The sequence below is a fragment of the Meleagris gallopavo genome, chromosome 1, assembly GCF_905368555.1.
Source record: "Meleagris gallopavo chromosome 1, MGAL_WU_HG_1.1, whole genome shotgun sequence".
Lineage (NCBI taxonomy): Eukaryota > Metazoa > Chordata > Aves > Galliformes > Phasianidae > Meleagris > Meleagris gallopavo.
This window is the reverse complement of record NC_139404.1, coordinates 183,534,328-183,555,517: the sequence shown is the minus strand read 5'-3', so window position 1 is coordinate 183,555,517 and position 21,190 is coordinate 183,534,328. Positions and strand designations below refer to the sequence as shown.

Genomic DNA, 21,190 nt, shown 5'->3' with positions numbered 1-21,190 from the left:
GTAGTATTTCTGAAAGAGAGAAGATGGTACTGGTATTCATACAGTCTTAGGAGCAAAATTCAGTGCAGATGGATGTTCTAAAATTTTAGATTGATGAAATACTTTGATTGTATTAAAATGTAGAAACTTGCTTGAGCTGGTGAGAGATCTGTTAAGGAAAATACATATCCCTGAGTCTATTATGAGTGAGACAGTTTATACAATATATGACATTTCACATTACTTGGAAAAAAATTTAAAGAATGATGGACAGCAGAAATAATAAAGTCTGAGAATTATATCCCTACAAACAGAGATTGGAAATGCATACATATTGCTAAAAGAATAACCGGATGGGTCCAAGGCTACAAATGTCTGAAAGTACCAATAAAAATGAAAAAGAAATGAATTATTAATTGTAAGTTCTGTTGAGAGAACAAGGTGAAAGGCTATGGAGCTAAGGATTAGTCAAAACATACAGAAGATTGCTCTTCTACTTTATGAAGAGCTGGCAGTGCAAAATTCTTATAAGCTGCTGGACTTCTTTTATGATTTTTCAAAGCTTCACCAAAAAAACATTTTTGGCTCTCAGTTGAAAGACTTGTTTTAAATAGAAGAACAATAGTTCAGAATGCCACCAGCCTTGTTTGCTGAAGGAAGAGCAGAGGTCACATACAAACAGTTGCCAACATGTTTCATCAAGGTGCAATTTTGAAATAGTTGGTGTTGGATGAGCTGCCAAGCCATTGCTGTCCAATTCACTTCCCGAGCTGTTCTCTGATGAAACAGTGGACTAGAAACATTTAATAGTAGCTCACATGAGAAGTGGTTATTTAACACATTTTCTTCTTACTTCATTTCTTACTCTCTTCTTTTAAGTGTGGGAGATTTAGGAATAGAAGAATGGAATAGCAGCTCTGGGACTGTGGGTGCAATGGGACATGCATATTCATGGGAACACTACAGTCCGGATGCAAACAGCAGCAAAGCACCACCACATCAACACAAAAATGGACAAACATGAGAAACCACAAGCACAACTGTCTTACTTTTCTAATGGGAAGACTTAAGTGATAGCTTTAGCTTATCCAGTCCAGACTACAGAGTGCCTACATCTCCATTCTCTTCATAGCTTGACTGCTTGTCATTCCTGGTTTACCAGTGGTGTAACAGCACAGAATCGAGCCCAACAGCACTCAGTCATTCACAGCCAGACTAAACAAAACCAGGGGCAAGGAGAAAGAAGTCATAACCATAGGCTGCCTAACGCAGGGAGCCCCAGGTGATATTGCTTCCATGGTCTGTCAAGGCAGTTGTCACAGTTTTATTGCTACAGTCTACTCAGCTGTGTGCCAGGCTCCACCCAGGAGCCAGTCCTGCTGCTTTCTGCCTCTGGATCTATCAAAGGTCAGACAGCAGGGTGAGTGCTGTGTGAAGGACTTCAACTGTACCATACAGATCAAGGGATTTACATTCCCACACAGCTTTACAACAATCAATTATATCATTGACATCACTTTTTTTTCACTTAAGTCTATGCAAAATAGATGCTCACTACATTTCCCATCAGCAGTCTTGTTCAAGCAAAATTCCTTCTTCCCCAGCAGAGCAGCCTGCTTGGAAAAACCTAGGTTAAAGATGGCTCGTAGCAGAGCTCGTTTGAATTGTTCAATGCAGAAGTGCCATGTTCTTTTTTCCTTGCTGCGGGGTTCAGATCTCAGAGTTTCTTATTCATCATGTCTGAGAGACTTTCTAATCACATGGGCACCTTCAAATCTGTAAACAGGCTGCAACTTAATGTACCACACTGAAATTCCATCAGTTTTTGATGATTGAGCAACACCCCTGGATGCTGACAGACTGCACTCGACTTGCACCCCAAACCAACAGTCCCATTGCTGTGCTGTGCTCTAGTCAGCCACAGTGCTAGGAGCCTTCAATCACATTTATCAAGAATGTGTTTGCCCATTTCTCTTGTGAGAAACAGTCTCTGTGCAAAGAAAGTCCTACCTGTCACTGAATTGCCTGCAACAGATGTAGAACTTACAGGCTTGGCTTGAATCCATCTATGATCCCAGACAGAACAACAAATCCAACAGAAGTCCTGGGTTCTCAGTTTCACACCAAAGTACCACAACAAGAATTTTGTAGCTGAAACTTTTCCACCATATACAAATAGAAGTGGCTCACAGAAGACAAGGTCAGCCAAAGACCTGCACCTATGGGTATGATGAGGACACTCGGTGTGGGAACAGTGGGGTTTCCCTCTGCTGGTGCAGGGGTGTTGGACTGAGACCACATGCCCAATATTCTCCTGGTAAGAAATGTTTCTGTGATGCAAGTCCAAACTCAGAATGGAAGAGCAGGCTCCATCTCTGCTGGAGCTAAGGGTGCATTCAAAACCTGTGCACATACTGCCTGGATACCCAATGAAAACGTTCTGAAAGAAGCAGCCCATTATATTTCCCGTATGTATTTAAAAGTGCTATTTTCTGACCATCACGATTTGAAAAACATTCTCTTGAAGTCTGATGGAAACAGAAGACTGGTAAGATTGATCCCTTTTTCTTTCTTCAGAGCATGGGCCTCTGGCACTTGGTTTGGGGACCTCGGGGCCATTTATAACACAGATGGCCGTCTGCTTATTGTGAGGATACTCGACACAAGTCTTTCTTGCTTAGCACTTTGAAGACATAAATCTCTATTCAAACCCTGACCTCCAAGTGGTTGACTCAGACTTGATTTATGCTTTAAAAAATTGGTCTTAATAGATTGCTTCTATAACTTGATTTATTAGAAGGCAACGGCAAGTTTATATTGACTTCACTTGATAATGAGCACTCTTGGAAACCATATCATAAGACACTGCTGAAGAAACGTCTCAGTGTGAGTTTCTGGTAAAATGCTAGTAATAAATCATTCAATTTTGCCCATAAGCTCCTGTATGCTGGGAAACAGTTTGAAATCCTATTTCTAAAATACTTTTGAAGGCAACTGACACTTGAAGTAATACATACAATTAAAAAACAGAGGCATGGTTACACCTTAAGCAGACGTCAGAAGAGTTGACATTTGGGCAACCACCATTAATTTCTTTCCTGATTACTTCCCAGTGATTTTTGACAGTTTCAGTCTACAGAGGTTTCGTACTGCTGTTTCAAATCTGCATTCTCCTGTACCAGCAAAAGGAAACTTGGTAGAAAATGTCAGAATCCATTCATTGTTTACTAGAGAAAAACATTTTTTTTTTTAAGAGTCAAACTGTGAAATCAATTCTAACTTCTGCATAATGAACAGTTCAGAACGTGTAACACTGTTTTCCTCTCAATTAGTGCTCAGTACAATTGCACATTTCAGGGAACTGAAATACAAAATCTCTTATTAGCATTATTCTATAGGTTCATACTAATAAACATTTGGCTCCAAAAAGATGATTATCGTGACCTGAAAAATTTGCAGATGACAAGAGACAAAGGAAGGGCATAAGAAAAAGTAGAAATGAAAGATCTAATTAGAGAAGTAATCTTAAATATTATCCAGCCCTGCTGACCTTTTACCTATTTTGTTGTTATCAGCCAGTTAATTGCTCTTATCTGTCACAAACTGAACTCTTGCAGAAAATGAAGGGGAAAAAAACCACCTAATAGCAGTTTCAAGGAAGGCTCTGCAAATCTATGAAGTCATTGCTGGGGCTGAGAAAAAACCCTACGGGTGGAACTGTCTGAATTAAAGCAGCTACTTAGAGCTCAGGACTTTGGTAAATCCTACAGAGCGAGTATCACAGAACAAGGAGGAGAGGAAGACCTCTGCTAGGAAGAGAAAGATGAGGAAGAGGAATCCGTAGAAGAGGTCAGACAGAGGAAAGTGCTTCCATTCAAGATGCTAAGAAACCAAGCACCCTGCAGAACATGCACGTTTGGAGTACACACCCTCCTGTTCACTTCCTCAGGCACAGATTTTGTTCCAGCTGAACACTTGCTTGCAAAAACAGGCAAACTCTCACATCTCCACTGCAGCCAAATAAAAATAGGACAAAATGCACTTGGTGTGTGGGAGAACAGAAGCAACTGGGAGACAATGCAGACCAAGCAATGACTCTTACAAAGGCATCATTTTGGAGCTCTCCAATTAAAGGAAGCAGCTCACAGAACAGAAGCACGGACAATCTGAGTGCCAACGTATGGCTTAGTGAGCAGAGGGATTCCCCTGCAGATTTTCAGCTCGTGGTAAAAACTCTTCTGAATATATGATGAAATATATATTCTGAATATATGACAACCATTTTGTCCACATCCTTTGCTGTGCATATATCCCAACTATGCTGCAAACTGGAGGGAAACAAAACAAACCTTAACAGTTTTTCCAAATCTTTCCTTTAAGCAAATTTTGTATTTCAAAAGCATCCTAGTCTGCAGGGCATGCTTAACTCTGGGTACTATCAGTAGCAGTGACCATCCCAGCATCACTGGGTGGGTACCTCCCTTTGAACTGGGTTATGCTGTAGCTAGTCATAATCTCATCCCGCCTGGGGAATGTTTGCCTTAAGACAAAGCCTAACGCAGTGAATTTGCTAAGTTTGGTGGGATTTTTTGCAAAACAAGTTTGGTCATCCATAGCATTCTGTACAAGAACAGTATACTGAGTTAATGCAAGAAGCAAGAGCCCAGCCTTCTGCAGGCATGCATACAAACAATCCCACTGGCTGCACTGGGACTGCTGGAAGGTGGCACCCGATGTAAAGATTGGAGTGGTCTTTGACTTTCTACCTGAGAGTGAGTATTCCCTGCTACACTTCCTCACATCTCTGCATCACATTATTTCTTGCTTGGTCTGTATTTTAGCTGCAGTCAAGTATTCTCAAGTTTCCTCCCCCAACTTTAAGGCCTATTCAGTGTCTTAAAATACTTAGATAGGAAAGGGCTTTAGAACAACATAGAATTACTGAATCACTTAAGTCAGAATGTGACCAGTTTAAGCAATGCTTACAGCTCCCTTTAAGTGAAGTAGGGAGGGGATATCAGAGAAGTGCATCTCACTTAAATAATGAGATCAGAGACCTACGACATACTGTCATTTTTCCTTCCTTTGTGAACATTAAATTAAAAAAATAATAATAATAACCAAGGGCTGTATCCAAAACCACCTTTTATTGCCACTTGATGGATTTAAATACTTAACACTCATATTGCATTTATGTAGTCTGTAGTTAGCCACTTCACCAAAAACAGCAGAAATGGTAGAATCTGCTTTCCCAACTTCAGTGGATCCTGAGTATTCACTTCGCACGCACACACCTCATGCAAAAAGAAATTCTTTTTGAGTGAACTATATAGTGTTTAATGAAAAAATTATTACACAGTGTAGTCTTCCACAATAAGTCACAATTTTTTGCAAAATAAGATTCTGAGTAAGACTTCTCTCTTTTATTCAAAAAATAAATATATCCTTTCTGAATCAAAGTGTTTTATATGACATTAAGTACAAAGAAGAAATGTACTTCTTTGGAAGTTCTGAAATAGACATACAAGAGCTCATGGGAGCAACATTATCCATAACAGTGATAAAAGCTGAAAGCTGATTTTTTTTACAAATTTATAGCGGTACAGAATTTCCTTTTACAATATAGAACTTCAAACAGATTTAAGAAAAACACCATTGTAAAAGTCTGAAAGGCACGTGAACTGGACCATAAAACGTACTGGCACATTCACTAATACGTTTTATGTTACATTCCTAAAGAGAAATTGTGGAATTCTAGCCAAGGGAAAGACTGAAGGTACCAGCAAGTTCCTTTGTGAAGTATTGAGAGTGGCAGAGAGTTTCTTTTGGCTCTGGATAAAAGTATTAATACCCCAAAGTTAGAAGGTCTGAAAAGCTGCATCATTCAGTTGTATTTGGACGAGTTGCTACATAAACAAACACAACGATCAGCAGTACTACGATGGCCAACGTGGGAAGCACGACCGTGGTGATCTGCTGGCGGGCCTCTTGCATTGCCTGTTTCCTCTCCTTTTTATCTTTGGAGGTCTCCTTTTTGGGCTTTCCTCTCAGCTGCCTCATCCTCCAAATAGGGTCTTTTGTTCACCAAAATGGGGGAGCAGAGGGAGCTCAGCTGCAGAGAACAGGCTGGGGTCACTTGAAACAAGAGGTTGAAAAATCCCGTCTCCTTCCAATGGTTGGCAGCACAAGAAACTGCAAGAGAAGAGAGAAAAAGTATTTCAAACAAAATCTACATATATTACAGTTATTAAAACCACTTGCAGCTTCACTGGGTAAAACTTTTACCTAACTGGCACCAACATCTATGCTCCTGAATCACAGCACGTTCGTTCACCTCATCACTAACGCTTTCCCCACAATAAACTGCAGAAGCTCAAGGTGTGTTATTTGTCCCAGAGCACTGAATTTACCCTGTATCAAGCCAGAAAAAAAGTCCAGCATCGTACACTTTATCCTCCAAGTCAAACAAGATAACACAGCTAAAGACTTAATGACCATAATGTCGATGAGCCTTGCATCAACACAGAGCGCAGCTGCCGCCTGGTAGCTGGCTCCCAACTACGGGCCTGCGGCTCCCCACCAATCTGCAGCAGCAGGAAGCACACGCACACATCCTGTCATCAGGAAAAAACATTCAGCATTTATCACCCACACCTGGTATTTATGGGAATCAGCAGTACTCTAACAGGAAGAAACATAGAGAAAGTGCTGCTTAACTTCTACTTCTGGTTGTGCTGCCATAGAACAAAGTCTAAGCCATAGCATGACTCAGTGCTGTCTCTTATTATAGCTGTCATTTTTATATGAAAAAAAAAATATCTCAAGTGATAATCAGCCAGCTGATAAATCACTGGCTTAGACAAGCAGCCATTAATAAGCTAGCCGCTCTGAAGCATCAACTAGTTATAAAAACAGAAGTATCAATCAATGTTAACAAAAACACTGCTCGATACAAAAGCCTTTCTGAGCTAAGGACACTTACTGGATGCCAGCACTCCCATACCCAAGTGTGCAGGGAAGGTTTTGCTCCCCTCACTGCCTGCAGCTGTGCATGCCACTGACTGGGAAGAAGGAAGAGGCCACCTGAGTGGTTGTGATTCTCTGCCACATCCACTGCTGCTGTGACTGCCCAGCAGCTCTGTGCAGGCCGTGTGAATGCACATCAGGGGGGGTTAAAGCTGCTGGGGTTACCTTAGTAGCTGAGCTCGAAGTTCACTATGAACTGATGGTTCTCCATCATACTAACATACCAAGAATATAACGTATGAAGAAATTAGTGTGTTATTGCAACTGCCTTTCTTCTTGATGCACCATCTTGATGGGTTGCATCAAGAGAAGCGTGACAGCAGGTTTAGGGATCTGCTCTTGTGAGACCCCACATGGAGTACTGTGTCCAGTTCTGGAGCCATCAACACAAAAAGGACAGGGAGCTGTTGGAGCAGGTCCAGAGGGAGGCCATGAAGATGATCAAAGGGCTGGAGCACCATATAGGTGCTATATAGGGACATACTATAGGGACAGGCTGAGGGAGCTGGGGCTTTTCAGCATGGAGAAGAGAAGGCTCCAGGAGACATTAAAGTGGCCTTCCAGTACATGAATGGGGACTACAGGAAAGCTGGGGAGGAACTTTTTATAAGGGCAGGTAGCGACTGGATGAGGGGAAATGGCTTTGAACTGGAAGACAGTATATGTAGATTAGATATTAGGAAGAAATCCTTTGCTGTGAGGGTGGTGAAACACTGGAACAGGTTGTCCAGTGAGGTTGCGGATGCCCCTTGGAAGCATTCAAGGCCAGGCTGGATGGGGCTGTGAGCAGCCTGGTTTAGAGGGAGGTGTCCCTGCCTGCAGCGGGGGACTGGAGCTACGTGATATTAAAGGTCCCTTCCAACACAAACCATTCCGTGATTCTATGATCATAGAACACTACAGTGTTACAAGTCAGCATTACAAGTTGTCTCACAGTTGCCTTAAAAAAGAAATGGTTTTCATTGAAAGTGAGATGCGCTCTGTTATCACTCAATCTTGTTTGTCAGACAACAAAACCAGACTAAATGCTCACATACAAAACAAGAGTCTCCACCTACCAGCTGCGTGCAACTACAGAAATGTTTGCATCCTTTCTCATAACAACAGCAATCTGCCTGTTGTGAATCTCATCCAGCAGTAGGTTGAACTTACAGAAGTGACCAGACTATCAGAACGATCTCATGGTACTGGGTCAGTACTTGTGTTTTCCACACATCTGCCTGGATGCCATCTAAGCAAACAAACAAGCCAGCCACCAAGCAGACAGGACCTCTGCAGCTGCTTCTTCTGATCTTACTCTCTGCAAATTCAACCCAGTCTCCAAGGCAAACAGTTCACTTCACTTTTCACAAAGCATCAAAAGAAGATTTCGGTGACTGGGATGGCTCTCAGACGAGAAGACAATAAAGTTCAAGTCTTAGAAATAGTGGATTCCTTCTGCAAGCTGTAGCATTAGAACTGTAATACAAGACATATTTAGAGAGACCAGAAGTGGCCGGTGAGCTTCGTAACGGAGAGGCATAGGAACTGGATGGAGCAAATACACACAACATCCTGTTCCACTCTGTTTAAACAAACAGCACTACTTGATTACTAGATGCTAACTCTCTTTCAGCAAATCCTCAGCTCTCTTTTGGATCCAGGGAGAGTCTCTGGCATTTCACCTTCTATAATCTGTGCCGCTGTGGTTTCTTTTCGGTCTTTGATTTCTTCTGGCAAAACCCAAGCGTTTTGCTTACCCCTTCTGTTTCCATTTTTCTCCTGCTCTGGTCACAAGCTTTGTTACCTAACTCTAAACCACAAAGCAGAATAAAGCTTTACATTTGTCCCCCGGGACAATTAGATTTGCAGAGCATCAGAATTTTTTACTGTTTTCTGTCTCCACTGTTAGCATAAATCCATGGATTTTATATCTAGATTACTCACATGACCTAAGAAGTGATGGGCAGTAAAATCTCTCAGGACTCACTGTGTACCATAGTAACAAACAGGAGTTGCCATGAAACCAGTCTCCAAAACACAAGATGTATGCCTTGCTCTACACAGCATCATTTGCTACCCAGACATTAAAAGCATTAAGTCTCTTTTGACTGAATATTTCATTCTGAAGCAAAATGATACCAAGTTGATTACATACACTAGCTAACATCTGATAGCTTAGAACATAAAGCCTTCCCGCAAATTCAACACCACTTGAGTTGCAAGCTGATGCTCTCCAGTTTGGGAATCTGGCATCAATCCCAAACACGCTTCCAGTAGGTTGGGTTACTTCACTTTGGTACAGGCAGAGATGGACTTGCACAGAAACAGACCCAGTTTTGTAGGTAAATAAGCCTTAGGGTTCATCTTAATTGAACCATAAAATGGAAGCAGGGAATCTCTGCAAGTAGCTGCCAGGCTCCTGCTGCCATTTGGAGCCCAGATGCAAGGCCACGATCCCAGAGTTTCTGCAGCAGACAGCACTCACTCACAGGAAAGATCCAGGATGTAGCACCTGCTGGACAGGAATATAATTCCTGTTGACATGAAGCAGTGCTTTAAAAAGTGCTCCTCTGCAATAAGACAAAATTCTGCAACCTACATTGTGCAAGCAGAGTAAGAGCCATCCCCATCCGCTCCCACATCTCTCACCAACCACCCAAGGACTTCAGTGGGAGGCACACGACTGTTCAGTTATGGACATGAAGAAGCAGACACAGAAAGAGCAGACAGCTTCAGTCAAGCAAGTCAGTGCCAGAGCCAGGATGGCAGCATCAGGATCTCACTAGCAGAAAGAAGTATGCACAGTCCAAGAGAGCAAATCTCATGTTTCTGAGCTCTGTCCTCCTTTAGCCAGCAATCACCTTGTTTGCTCACTGGAAGGACCAAATTCAGACAAGGAGAGGAAAGAAATAATATTGCACTGGCTGTAATTATCAAGCTAGTTACCACTGCCTCTTTAAATTATCTCGAGTCAAGTCACTATCAGAAGGGCAATCAGAAGGTGATGGCTTATGGGTCTGCAAGACTGCAATCTTGTATAAGCTCATTGCCAAGCTCAGAGAGCAACTCATTCTACAGAAGAGTTGGAAACTCCCTTTTTCTCCTCAAACAGAAGCTGAAAGTATTCTTTCAATTCCCAGTCATCCCTGAACAGGAGAGGGCTTGCTGCCACACCTTGTATGCAGCCCTAAAGCTGCTTCCCATTGCTAGCAGCTGCTCAGCTCAGCCCAAGCACCTGTCAAGGCTGGCAGTGAACACCAAACTCGTTCAACTACTGCTTTTACTGGTCCCCTCATCTGGGACATTTGTCTGAACACCAACAGAATGGATTAATGCAGTCCAGCAGAAGTGGAACATCAATAACCCACAACAGCCTGGCAGTAATCTGTAACATCATCTTCCTTTAATGGAATCACATGGGGTGATGCAACTTTTTTTTTTTTTTTTTTTTTTTTTTTAAGTCCACTGTAGCAAAGTTACTCCCCCAAAGCAGGAACCTGCTGGCTTGATTGCCAAGTCAGAGATCACAGGCTGGATATAGTTTTTTGGAGCATCCATTTCACAGAGACTGCCCATCCAACCCTGCAGTGCTCCAGCTTGGCACTGAGAAGCTAAAGTTTTGAGCAGAACAAAAGCTTAAAAGTTCAAGTTGCTGAAGACAAAGCTAAAAATGTCATTCTTCAATATAACAGAAAGTCACAAAGTTAGCGGCCCACTCAAAGTCTAGCTAGTGCAATTACACTCCTCTCTGCCCATCATCCAAATTGCTTTTTATATATAGAAATGCTCTTCATTATAACCTCTGGATTAAGTCATTCTGAACTGTTTTGCAGAGCTGACCTCAAAACCTAACAGCACAAATGATTAGACTTAGCAAAGTTACTCCTATCAGCGCTGATGCATTTGGCAGCATCTTCAAGCAGCTAAATATGGGTAAGCAGAGGTAGTAGTGAAACAAGGGAACTTACAGCCTTCAAAATGCACTGACAACCCTCCAAATAGACTCTACAGCAATCTGTCGTCTCCTTTTGTTGTAAAATTAACAATAACCACAGTGATCTGCTGTTCATAGCTCCTCATATTGCCTGGGGCTACTCCTGGGAGCCAGGGAAGGCACAGCTGAGTGCCTCCAGCCACACTAATGCTGCTGGGCATCGCTATGTGGGATGGGATCTCCTACAAGTAACACATGCACAGAAAGGTTTCATTTAGCTGCACTCAGTGTAATCACACGTCTAGACGTCTGAAGAACTTATTATCATCAACATTATACCATGAACTTATTAACCACTTTAAGCCGAATAATTTCTCACCAAATCCTGAGTTACAAGCATTTGCAAACTTTGGATTAATCTGGCCCCTGGAGCATGCTACTGACACAATAATGTTTCTGGAACCGCAAAATATCTTGAAATTCAAGCAAACGATCCAACAAGAATTAATTTTTATCATTTAAATTTTCCCCTGGGGCAATGTGTGTTACTGAGACATTAAAAACAAACAACAGAACAGCAGACAAAGATGTGCTGTATTCACATTGCTTGCCAGCAGTAGGGAAAAAGGACACAAGATCCATATGCAGACAACACTCTTCAGATTACTGTAGTGTTGAAAAGCGTTAAAACCTGTAGTTCAGAGAGTCATAGGATCACTGAGGTTGGAAACAACCTTCATGAACACCAAGTCCAATCATCACCTACCACAAATCCACCACTAAACCAAGTCACCTAGTGTCCCAACCATATGCCTTAAATACCACCTGGGATGGGGACTCCACCTCCTCCCTGAGCGGCACTTTCCAACCCCGAACCACCTTTTTGTGAAGAAATTCTTCCTGATATCCAATCTAAGCCTCCCTTGGCACAGTTTGAGGCAGCTTACTCACATCCTATTGCTTGTCACTTCAGAAAACAGACCAACATTAGGACACACCAGCATGGCAAGTAAGTTGAAGGAGAGTTCAAACCATCAAACCTACCAGCTTGTTCCTTATTTGAGTTACCAAGCTTGTTACTTGGGGGCCCAGCAGCAACCAGAGCCACTGTGAGCAGGCTGGAGCAGGAGCTGAGTGCCAGAGATGGAGAGAGGCCGCCAGCACAAGGAGGTAGCAGCTCCTGGCAGAGCTGAAGGAAGTGTGACATGGACCCAGTCAGCAAGTTGGCTGAAATGACAGTGCTCAATTCTACCTTAATTAATGTCTGGCTGTTGCCTAGACCCTGCTTTATTTCCTGCCTTTGAAACCACACCAGTGGTTTTTCTTTTTTTTTTTAAAGATTAAAACATGTATAACATTATTATACAAGCTCTGGGTAAAATTTAATAAAAGCCTTCTTTTAGACTTTCTATGGAGCACAGATTTACTCCATAGCTGATTTTACCTCAAGGTGAAATACCACATTTTGGATAGGAATTCACTTTCCTGTAGCTCTAATGTCTGGCCACTGCTAGAGCAGCATCAGCAAGGTCACCAATTTCTGGTGGGATTTGGCCAGCTTACAGATGCAGCTAAATGGGAATTTTAAAAAGCCAGACATCTTCCAGAAGGAGCTTGGGGCAGATTTACAAAGGGAATACTGCGCTCAGAGCTGTAGATGGGGTCTGCAGAGACCTCAGATCCACACACAGCCTTTCCTACCATCCAGGCAAAGCTCCAGCTCTGCCATTGGTTTCTCTTGTGCTTCACTTTCTGCAGGTGTATGAGGAAGAGCACAACCCTTGCATCTTCCTTGCAGAATGCCGTCAGTCCCTCAGAGAGTCATGACCTGGGTGCAGGACTTGGGCAAGCACAGGACCAGCACTAAGCTCCCACAGGCTCTGCTATCCAACGCACCTGGCACCTCATGCCTGGCTCCAAGGAGAGGGCTTCCAAAAAAAGCCCAATTGTAACAGCTTCTATCCAACTGCAGCAGTTACAGTCCAGCACCATTTCAATCTGCTTTCAGGGACGATTATTACCCTACTTTTTAAACGCCAAATGTACAGAGGTAGTTAAAAAATCTTCATTTTGTGACAAGCCCCAAAGGAGCAAAACGTTCTGTGCAGTCACTTATGTGGGCGACAAAGATGGATAGAGCAGAGATTTGCCAACACGACTGAAACAGCTGAACCCTAAAGAGCAAGTCTGCCCGGAAGATTACCGTAACACTTTAATCCCAACCACATCCTCCCTCCCTCCCCCACAGCCACTTCCAGCAGCACAAAAGCAGCCTCCCGGTGGAATGTATATTCCAGTTGCAGGACGGTTCCTTCAGGCACTGAAGCTCTGTGGGACATGGAGAAACAAGTCTTATCTGCTTCAAAGATAAACTTCTGATTTGTACAAGGTCTCTCTTTAATGCAATAAGAGCAACTGAAGCCAGAGAGGAGTCTCTGGGTAGAGCTCACCGTGACACAAGGAACTTCTGCTGCTGTGCTATCAGATGCTCTGGGTCACCCAGCCCAGTGCTTTTCAACAGAAGTTACAGAGCAGAGTGGAAGCACAGCTGAAGATAATGCTGGGAATGTTACATTTGAAAGCTTCGTGTTATTGTGACACTGTCATCATTTCAGACAGCGCCAAGAATGGAGAAAAGCATTAAGAGAGAAATTGTTGCTCTGTGAAAAATGGATTTTTCACATTACAGCATGAAGCCATTCTTAACACCGTAAGAATTTACCTCAGTCTATTTCACCGTAGCAAAGAATGATGATTAACAAATCCAAGCAACTCCGTTTTCAAGGGTAAAGGCTTTTAATTGCACACATAATGACATGGAACTATTAAGTTGCTGTCTAAAGTCACTTCAACATTATTTTTTATTGAAGGTGTTTGGCTTTTTTCCCCCCACCTTACAGACTGAATCTGAATTGACCCATCATTACTGCAGCATCACATTTACTGTAAATGTAGCTTTGAGAGCCTCCAAACTACTCACAGCATTTGGAAAATGAAAGTCATCATGGAATACTGCCAGAAAGTCAGAGATTGCAAGGTTGTCAAAGCAAAAAGCCACTTCAGTATGGTTTTCACACTCTGAGGACTTGGATACAACGAGTAATCTGTACTAGAAGCAAAAAGCCATGGATTTCTGCATCTGCAAAGGTAAAGTTAAACGGAGATGAGGTGATGGTATTTCAGCACTTCCAGTGCTGCAGAGCAATCCAATCTGCCCTGCATGCAGCACAGAAGCATGAAGCGAATGGAGTAAAAAATAAGTAGGCAAGTCCTCTTGCACTATGAACAGTGGGCAACAAGTAGTATTTGCCTTTGTAGATAAACAATCAGTATCAAGACAACTTTTGCAACAGGCAATCTGATGAAGAAATAAGACTAACGCTTCCTGAAAACAAACAGGTCAGTTCGGTCACTGCATGAATTCGGTTCCCTTGGGAGCTCTAAAGAAAACCTCGCCATTCTCTATCCATACAGCCACAGATGATCTTGCACATAAATGCAGTAAACCACAACAGCCAGTGTATGACTTCACATTGTGTGTTTGCTCAGCTGTTTTCCTAAAAACAAATTTTCTCAGCTGTTCCTGACAACAACCCTTTGGACACAAAACATGTATCTTCCCGTTGTGCTAATAGAAATTCAGACAGTTTCTAAACAGCCACATTAAATAAATAAAGCAGTCACCAGTGTCAAACTCCCTAAAATCCGCTGATTCACTCCCAGCACTTGGCCTCTGACAGAGTGTGCAGCACAAGGAGTAGAGCATGAACGTATCCTCTGTGTTTTCCAGCGGTGCTGCACTGGGGCCACGAGCCCACCAAGACCTGGGCTGTCACTGATAACTCAATGCCACAAACAACTGTCGCCACAGCTCTCTTCCTCTGGCCTGCTGATGACCTAGATGGGAAATTCTCATTCCTTATGTGCCGGCGTGTGTTCAGCTTGTTACTTCTCCAATTCAAAGTACCGTGAGACAGCATCATTATAAACATGTTTGAAACAGAGCCCTAAGACACAGCAGGCAGAGCGGCCACGAGTCTGAAGGCTGATGTTACAGTTTGGTAATGCAAACATGGGAATTGAGCAACTGTCACTGCTTTTCATTTTCATTCTACTGTCATTAAAACTTTGGCACTGAAAATTCAGTCCAAACTAAAACTCAGCAGGCAGAAAAATCCATGGCCACAGCAAGAACGGATTGTTAAGCCCAAAAACATAGAAACCCACAGGCTAGGGGAGCACGGTGTGGCAGTGGGGCTGTGTGTGGAGGGGAGCAATGGATTCTGACTGACAGGGGAGGAAAACTGGAAAACAGCTCCCAGGATACCGGGACAATATCTTGAAACAGCATCTGCACTTCCTGACCAGGAGACAACCCAAGCACACTGGACTCCAGCTGCTCACACAGCAATCCCTTCAGGAGGAACAAAGGGAGATCTCCCCCTTCTACTTCAACTTACAGAACTATCCACAATAGCAGAGAGTAACACAGATGTGCGCTGGGCTTCTGAGACTCTCGCAAGGCAGTCCTGCAGGAGAGAATGGGCAGCACTGCACTGACAGTGGAGCTCATGGCATTCTAAAGTCTTTTGGAGGTATTTGCAGATTTAAAGCAAAATGGACGTAACACCAGAGCCTGTTGAACAAGGGGTTGTGATCTCAAACTCACTCCCTTCACAGCTCGTTTGAAGTTCTGTTTTTTCAAGCTTTTCTTGGCACAGATGGGTTTTCAGTAGCAGGCTGAGGAAAGCCTGCTGGCACTGCGCCTGTCTTTCCCTGCTTGTCCACATGCCAGGGGAGGACTGTGTGACAGCAGAGATAACAAAACCACACAGAAGTTCACCCAAACACAACTGCTGAAGTGGGTGCCTGTGTTAGGCGAACCGCTTTCAAAGTGCATCCCAGGAAAGGGGACACCCTCAGCCACTCGTTCTCCAAGCAGGGCGTGTGTTTGCAACCTTGTGCAGAAACAGCACGGCCAATTTCATTTCCACTTCTGTGGCCTTCTGCACGCTCTTGTGTTTGATCTGGGTAATCAAGTCATCAGTGAATGAAATAAAAACCACCTTACATTAGAACAGCACCACTGGGAGGACCGGGACTTGCCCTGGCAGCCAGAAATTGATGCTTTGCCCAAATTCCTTTCAAATTACAGAAATGTTCTCAAACATCAGTGTGACTACAATGCAATCAGGACACCTTTTTTGAAGGGAAGGAAGGGAAGATAAGAAGTGTGGCCTGCAACGGAGGATGGGTGTGGAGTTTTCTCTTCATATCACTAATCTCATTAAAATCTCATTCTGTTTACTTCCCATCTGAAACCTGAAGTCTTATTACATTTCACTAAACAATCCCACATTATTATAAAGCAGCAGGCTCCCCTGCCATGATTGATAGACTCTGCTTGCAATTATTTAAGGAGAAGGCACATAATTACATACAGCTGAATTAGGCTGATCAAATCCCTGTTAGCGTCTGTCAATTTACACATAATAGGACAGTGTGACATTAATGTAAACTAATTCAAATGCAGAAAGTTTAATTAAGACATAAATAAAGAATAAAATACAAGGACAGAAAGAAGTTTTGCACAGTCTAACCAAAAGGATTTCCCAGCAAAGCCATTTCCTAAGCACCAGCTGCCTTCTGCCTCTGCAGCACTGGTTCTGGCACCACCTATGCACGTAATCCTATTTGCAATCCTACTTGCAGGAGTTTCCATCAGTTAAAAACTCAGAAGCAAAAGCAAACAGCGTGGAGCAGAGTGTGTAATGGAAACAAGCAGAGGCAGTCAAAGGATATCTTACAAGTTCCTCTACAGCATTCTCCAAACAGCTATGGGTTCAACGCTGTCATCCAGCCAGCAGTAAGTGCAAGTGACCTTCCAGAACACTCAGCAACACCAGAACTTTATATACCCTATGTAACACTGTATGAGCACAGGGATACAGCAGAGTTGCTAACCACAGCTAAAATATATCAATATATCTTCTATCATGGCACACAAACCACTTCAGAGCAGGTAAGACCATATGTGCAGTCCCAGGGAGATCTTGGGTGGAAGCCAGGAATCTTTTCATCATCAGCAGAACTTCATTTTTCTCCCTTCACGCGGTAATGACTTCACCTGTTCTGCATGTGTATGTGCATCACTTCCATTTCTAATGCAGGTCCTTCACTGTCCGTACACCAGCCGTGCCTTTCCCAAAAGAGAAGGAGATGAGAAGGGTGCAGAAGCAACGCTGTGACCCAGCAGAACTCATCTCCACCACCAGTCCAGCCACTGCTGCAGCACAGCAGCAGGTAGGAACCAGCATCTCACACAGGCCAGTTCACTGATCCCAGCAGCAACACCTGATTTCCCCACACTGCAATTTCCTAGTATGCTCTCTGCCAAATTCAATCAATTTGAGTTTCCCATTACAGACAGAAAAAAAAAATCATTCATTTTGATTCATTTTTAATGGTGTCTCTGCTCATTGAGCCTGCTGCTCCAATCTGGTCTACAAGACCATTTGTGAGCCGCCCTGCTCAGCACCTCTCTGTGGAGAAGCTACAGTGTTTCCAAAGTTGTACAAAATGCTGAAGGACACACAGGATCCTCACTAAAGCCTTATCCAAAAAACAGAAAGAATTCTGAACAAATCCGTTTCCCAACCATGAACATTTCCTACAGAATCAGTTTTTGTCAACAGGGAGAAGGTCCAAAAGGAAACAAGGAAAAACTTTTCAAACACAGGCAATCCCAGAAAGGATTAGAGTGCAATCTGTTGGAAAACATATTAAAATGCCACACTTTATTAAAATTGCCCAAAAAAATTAAGCCCTCCACTGTTCAATCACATCCCAACACAGCTCTCAGTCAATCTCTCTGTGTGAGAGACGAATCACTGTGAGATAACCTTTCTGAACAAGTCTGTCAGTTATTCTAGCTTACATTCTGGTTTCTTTGGCAGCACAGCTATTTTAAGTCACCCTCCTAAGCCAGCGCCACTGGTAATTTTTCTTTTTTGTTCCTCTGCAATTCTTCAAAGCATCATAAAGGCGAATTTAATAAGCACCTCAATTTGTATTGCTTTCTATTTATAATGTTGCAAGCACCTGCTGCTGCTGCTGCTGAGATCTAAGTAGGTATCTTTCTTACTTTGTAAAGATTAATTCTCATTAATCTCAAGAGCTCCATCTTTTAGAGCGATTTCAAGAAACATTCCTCCAAGCTGTTGGGTTTGTGGGCTGTTTCTCTGTTGGTGGTGGTGGTTTGCTTTTTAAAGACTTTTATCGAGATCCAACTGACTTGAGAACACAATTCATTACTTTTCATTGCTCACATCTACAATTGGTAGAGCATCTTCTGGAGCACTCAGTCCAGTAGATCCTTTGTCCAACACAACAGCAGGTACACAACAATGAAAACGCTTTGGGTTGTACCCTGAGCATGTAACAGTGTAAATCAGAGCACTGAGATGGTTTGGGAACTGCTCATGTGCAGGGCATGGGTGCCCACAACCCAGGACATGACAGCTTTGGATCACATATGATTTGACATTCTCTCCAGTGGAGGATATTTTAGCTTTTTATCTTACCAAGGTGCCTGCAGAGATCGAGTGGCAGTTAAGGCTTTGCAGCACAGAAACCCCCTTTAATTGTCTAGAAACCTCCTTTCAGAAGCTGAGAAACCACAGACCCATCCTCCACTGCTTACAGTTTTAGTGGCTGCAGCCCAGCACCCTGAGCTGTGGGCATCTTCTCATCTACAGCATCAATGCTGATCCCGCTTGCTGTTATTTCATTTAGTAAGAGCATAGAGAAGAAGTTTAACACCACTGGGGGGGGAAAAACAACGATGTAGATGTAGCACAAGGAGGTGAGTAGGATACTGAAGTCTGGACAGAAAGAGCAAGAAAGCCCCCATAATACAAGAGAAAAGTAGAGAAAGGAAAGAAAAAAAACACGCATGGAAAAAAAGTTGTATGGAAGTGAAAGAAAGGCTAAGAGAAGTGGATGGGAGAGCCAATTTGTTAGAGAAGTCAGACACCAGTTACCATTCTCATCTCTGCACCACACTGTTGCACTCTCAGCAGCTGGCGCGTGAGGTTTGTAATTCTCACCCATCTCCTGCCTATGTGTTTAGGTGCGATATTGCACGCTTCTCTGCAACCTGCCAAGAGATCTCTCAGAAGACTTCACAGGGCGTTCTGAGCAGAATTTCATCTTACGAGCGACTTGTAATGCTTCAAACTCTGCTCCACAGGGATGCTGTGCTATTTGCCTCTCTGCAGTCTTTAATATGGGCCAGGCCTTAGAGCTGAACAACTTTAAGTGCTCCTATTAAAAATCATGCATCTTTCTCCTTGGAAGAATGTTTTTATGATGTTTTTAACCGTCCCAGTTTTACAAAGGTTGCTGCCAGCTTCATGAGACTGTAAATCTTACACATCTACATTTGTATGAAGTTTTAAAAACTGCCTTTAAGTGCACTTGTTGAAAAATTAAGGCTTCTGTAACATTCATGCATTCTCATCCTCTGCCACAATTATTCATACCACAAGAGGAGGTTCTGAACTTGTGCAACAACTGCATTCAGCAAATCAGTCATAAGCAGACATAACAGAGATACTCCACAATTCCAAGCTGATAGCTAATCGTGATTTTTAGCCTTCCAAGCAAATAGGACAACTTCAAATGGCAAACACTGCTCTATCTACCCATCCATAAATTAAGAGTGACAATAGCAGATTATTACTCATTCACTCAGAGTGTTTGTTTGGCCCTGAGAGAACTGGCTTTATTCCAAGAGCTGGCAAACACTGGTTAATGTACATGTAAATGTGTTATTTCTCTTGGAGCAGGCAATTTCACAGAATGAAATACTGAATTACAGATGACCTCAGTTTTGCTGCTGATGCCTGTTTGGGACGTGGGGCTGCTGAAAGCCTTTGTGAGCTTTTTCACACCAAGTCACCAGGGAAAAGGCAGCGTTTCTTTGCAGAGTGAGACAATTTCTCTCTGGAAACATGAAAGCTCCAACTTCCCCATGAGGCAAGCAGATAGAGACTTGTTCACATAAGGTTCCAGTACTGACTTGATAATATTGACACATTCCAAAATGTTTTTGCAAACTGCTCCCAACAGGCTGCTCCTCAGTGCCAGAGCTGCAGTGCCAGAAGTAGATTCAGACCCCAGTGTTAGATATGAGGACATTCAGCACTAGCACTTCTCAGTTCCTGAGAGTGACGAAGGGACTTTTTGCCCTTCAAGTTTCCAGTGCAAGTATAACAGAAAAGTAAATGTGGTTTTCCTCAAACTAATCTGGATTGGAGGAAGAAGAGAGACTAAGAAAAGCAAACGGACACAGATAAACAAACCACATACACAGAGAGAGAACCACGGAGTTGTTTTAGTAGAGCTTCTGGCTACCCACCAACCCAGCTTCTGGACATACTAAATAAAGCCAAAGGCAGAAACTTGTGCTCTTGAACATGGGCTGCCCAAAACTCCACATTAAGACTCAAAAGCTCATTTTGTGCCTTTGTAGGCAAACAACATGTACAACACACATCACCTCCTGCACAGTTCAGAACTTCTTCCCTACAAAGGGCTAGACAGGTCAGTAGATATCTAGATGTATTCCTCCCATGACCTGGATCCATCAGCCATTGCTTATCCCTCCATGTGAGAGAGAATTGAGATTTTCTGCAGCAATTAAGCAAGCCTTGAAGCCAGAGCTACAACAGCAATGCCCGCTTCTGAGAATGGAAAAGGAATAGCACTGCGCTTTCCTACTGTACCCATAGACGTGCCGTCTCACTTCCCTTGAGGGCATGCTAACGATTCAAACAACTGGAGAGGGCAGCAACAGGTCAAAAATGTTCATAAACATGTGAACAGAAATAACACAGTATTCATACATCTCAGAATAGCCACCTTAGAATGAAATACAAAATAATTTCGCGTAGGCAAAGATTGCAGTAACTTGGTGGAGCTCAAGAGCAAAAAGTGTACAGCACTTAAAAACTGGGAAGGTAGCTGCAGTCCAAATTCCTCTCCTTCAAATAAAATGAAAGACAGAAGACAGTCAAAAGCCAATGGGAAGCAACAACTACCAACAGAAATCACTTTGAAAAGATACAGAACTACTTAGATGTAGGAAAATGTGGAGAGGAAGGAAGCAAAAGAAGCTCACTCCCAGCGTGGCAGTCTGCCTCAGATGCTACTGCAGTACTTGGCAGGTTTCAGGCCACTCATGGACACGAGTATCTACATACACAG

At 43.0% G+C, this 21,190-nt stretch overlaps 2 protein-coding genes across 4 annotated transcripts in view; one reads left to right on the top strand and one right to left on the bottom strand.

The window, feature by feature from the left end:
• The window catches only part of DEUP1 (deuterosome assembly protein 1), a 55,064-nt gene extending 50,090 nt beyond the window's left edge, over positions 1–4,974 (top strand). The window contains exon 15 of the mRNA XM_085216377.1: positions 859–4,974. The gene's annotated coding sequence lies outside the window, so the exon portion shown is untranslated. The remainder of the gene's footprint in view (positions 1–858) is intronic.
• Positions 4,975–5,107: 133 nt separating this feature from the next.
• Positions 5,108–21,190, bottom strand: part of SMCO4 (single-pass membrane protein with coiled-coil domains 4) — a 29,514-nt gene continuing 13,431 nt past the window's right edge. The window contains exon 2 of one of the 3 annotated variants that reach the window (XM_085216380.1): positions 5,108–6,171. In XM_085216380.1, the coding sequence (XP_085072506.1) occupies positions 5,860–6,039 (180 nt within the window). In that variant the 5' untranslated portion in view covers positions 6,040–6,171 and the 3' untranslated portion in view covers positions 5,108–5,859. The remainder of the gene's footprint in view (positions 6,172–21,190) is intronic. The other 2 variants (XM_085216378.1, XR_014881128.1) reach the window with 2 other exon arrangements.